Source organism: Pygoscelis adeliae, unplaced genomic scaffold (genome assembly GCF_000699105.1).
Source record: "Pygoscelis adeliae isolate BGI_AS28 unplaced genomic scaffold, ASM69910v1 Scaffold1364, whole genome shotgun sequence".
Taxonomy (NCBI): Eukaryota; Metazoa; Chordata; class Aves; order Sphenisciformes; family Spheniscidae; genus Pygoscelis; species Pygoscelis adeliae.
The window spans coordinates 3,681-4,264 of NW_008824633.1; the positions used below are offsets into that span (position 1 = coordinate 3,681).

Genomic DNA, 584 nt, shown 5'->3' on the forward strand with positions numbered 1-584 from the left:
GGCCCCCCGGGGACTCCCGGTGGGCATGGCCACCTCTCCGCTCGCAGCAGTCCCGTCCCTGCACTGCCCAGCACCATGGGGACACCCCTGAGCCCTGCCTTGTCCCCCGTGCCCCCCAGCCCGGCCCGTGCGCATTGTCAACAAGGAGGAGGTGCAGAGCCCGCTGGAGGTGCTGGAGGGGGACAGTGTGACACTGGTGGCCCGGCTGTCCCCTGAGACGGCGGCAGCGCAGTGGCAGAAGGACGGACAGACACTGCGTTCGGGCGGGCGGCTACTGGTGTGCAGCGAGGGCCCCGCACGCAGCCTCACCATCAAGCAAGTGGAACTGGGCGACAGTGGCATCTTCCTCTGCGATGCTGGTGATGATGAGGTGCATTTCATGCTGCACGTGAAAGGTGAGCCTGGAGGTGTCCCTTACCCATGCCAGGGGACAGGAGTGGTCCCCTGCCCCACACTGGGATGCTTCGTGCCCCCATCCCACGCTGATGCCACTGGCGGGGGCACGGCTAAGCCCGGCACTCCCTCGGCACAGAGGCGCCCGTGCTGTTCGTGAACAAGCGGGAGGAGCGGGAGAAGCTGCTGGT

General features: G+C 67.6%; 1 protein-coding gene across 1 annotated transcript in view; it reads left to right on the top strand.

Annotated features, from left to right (window-relative positions):
• Window positions 1-584, top strand: part of OBSL1 (obscurin-like 1) — a gene marked incomplete at its 5' end in the record, with an annotated part of 7,374 nt that overhangs the window by 3,422 nt on the left and 3,368 nt on the right. The window contains one exon of the mRNA XM_009322382.1: window positions 120-395. Within this exon, the coding sequence (XP_009320657.1) occupies window positions 120-395 (276 nt within the window). The remainder of the gene's footprint in view (window positions 1-119; window positions 396-584) is intronic.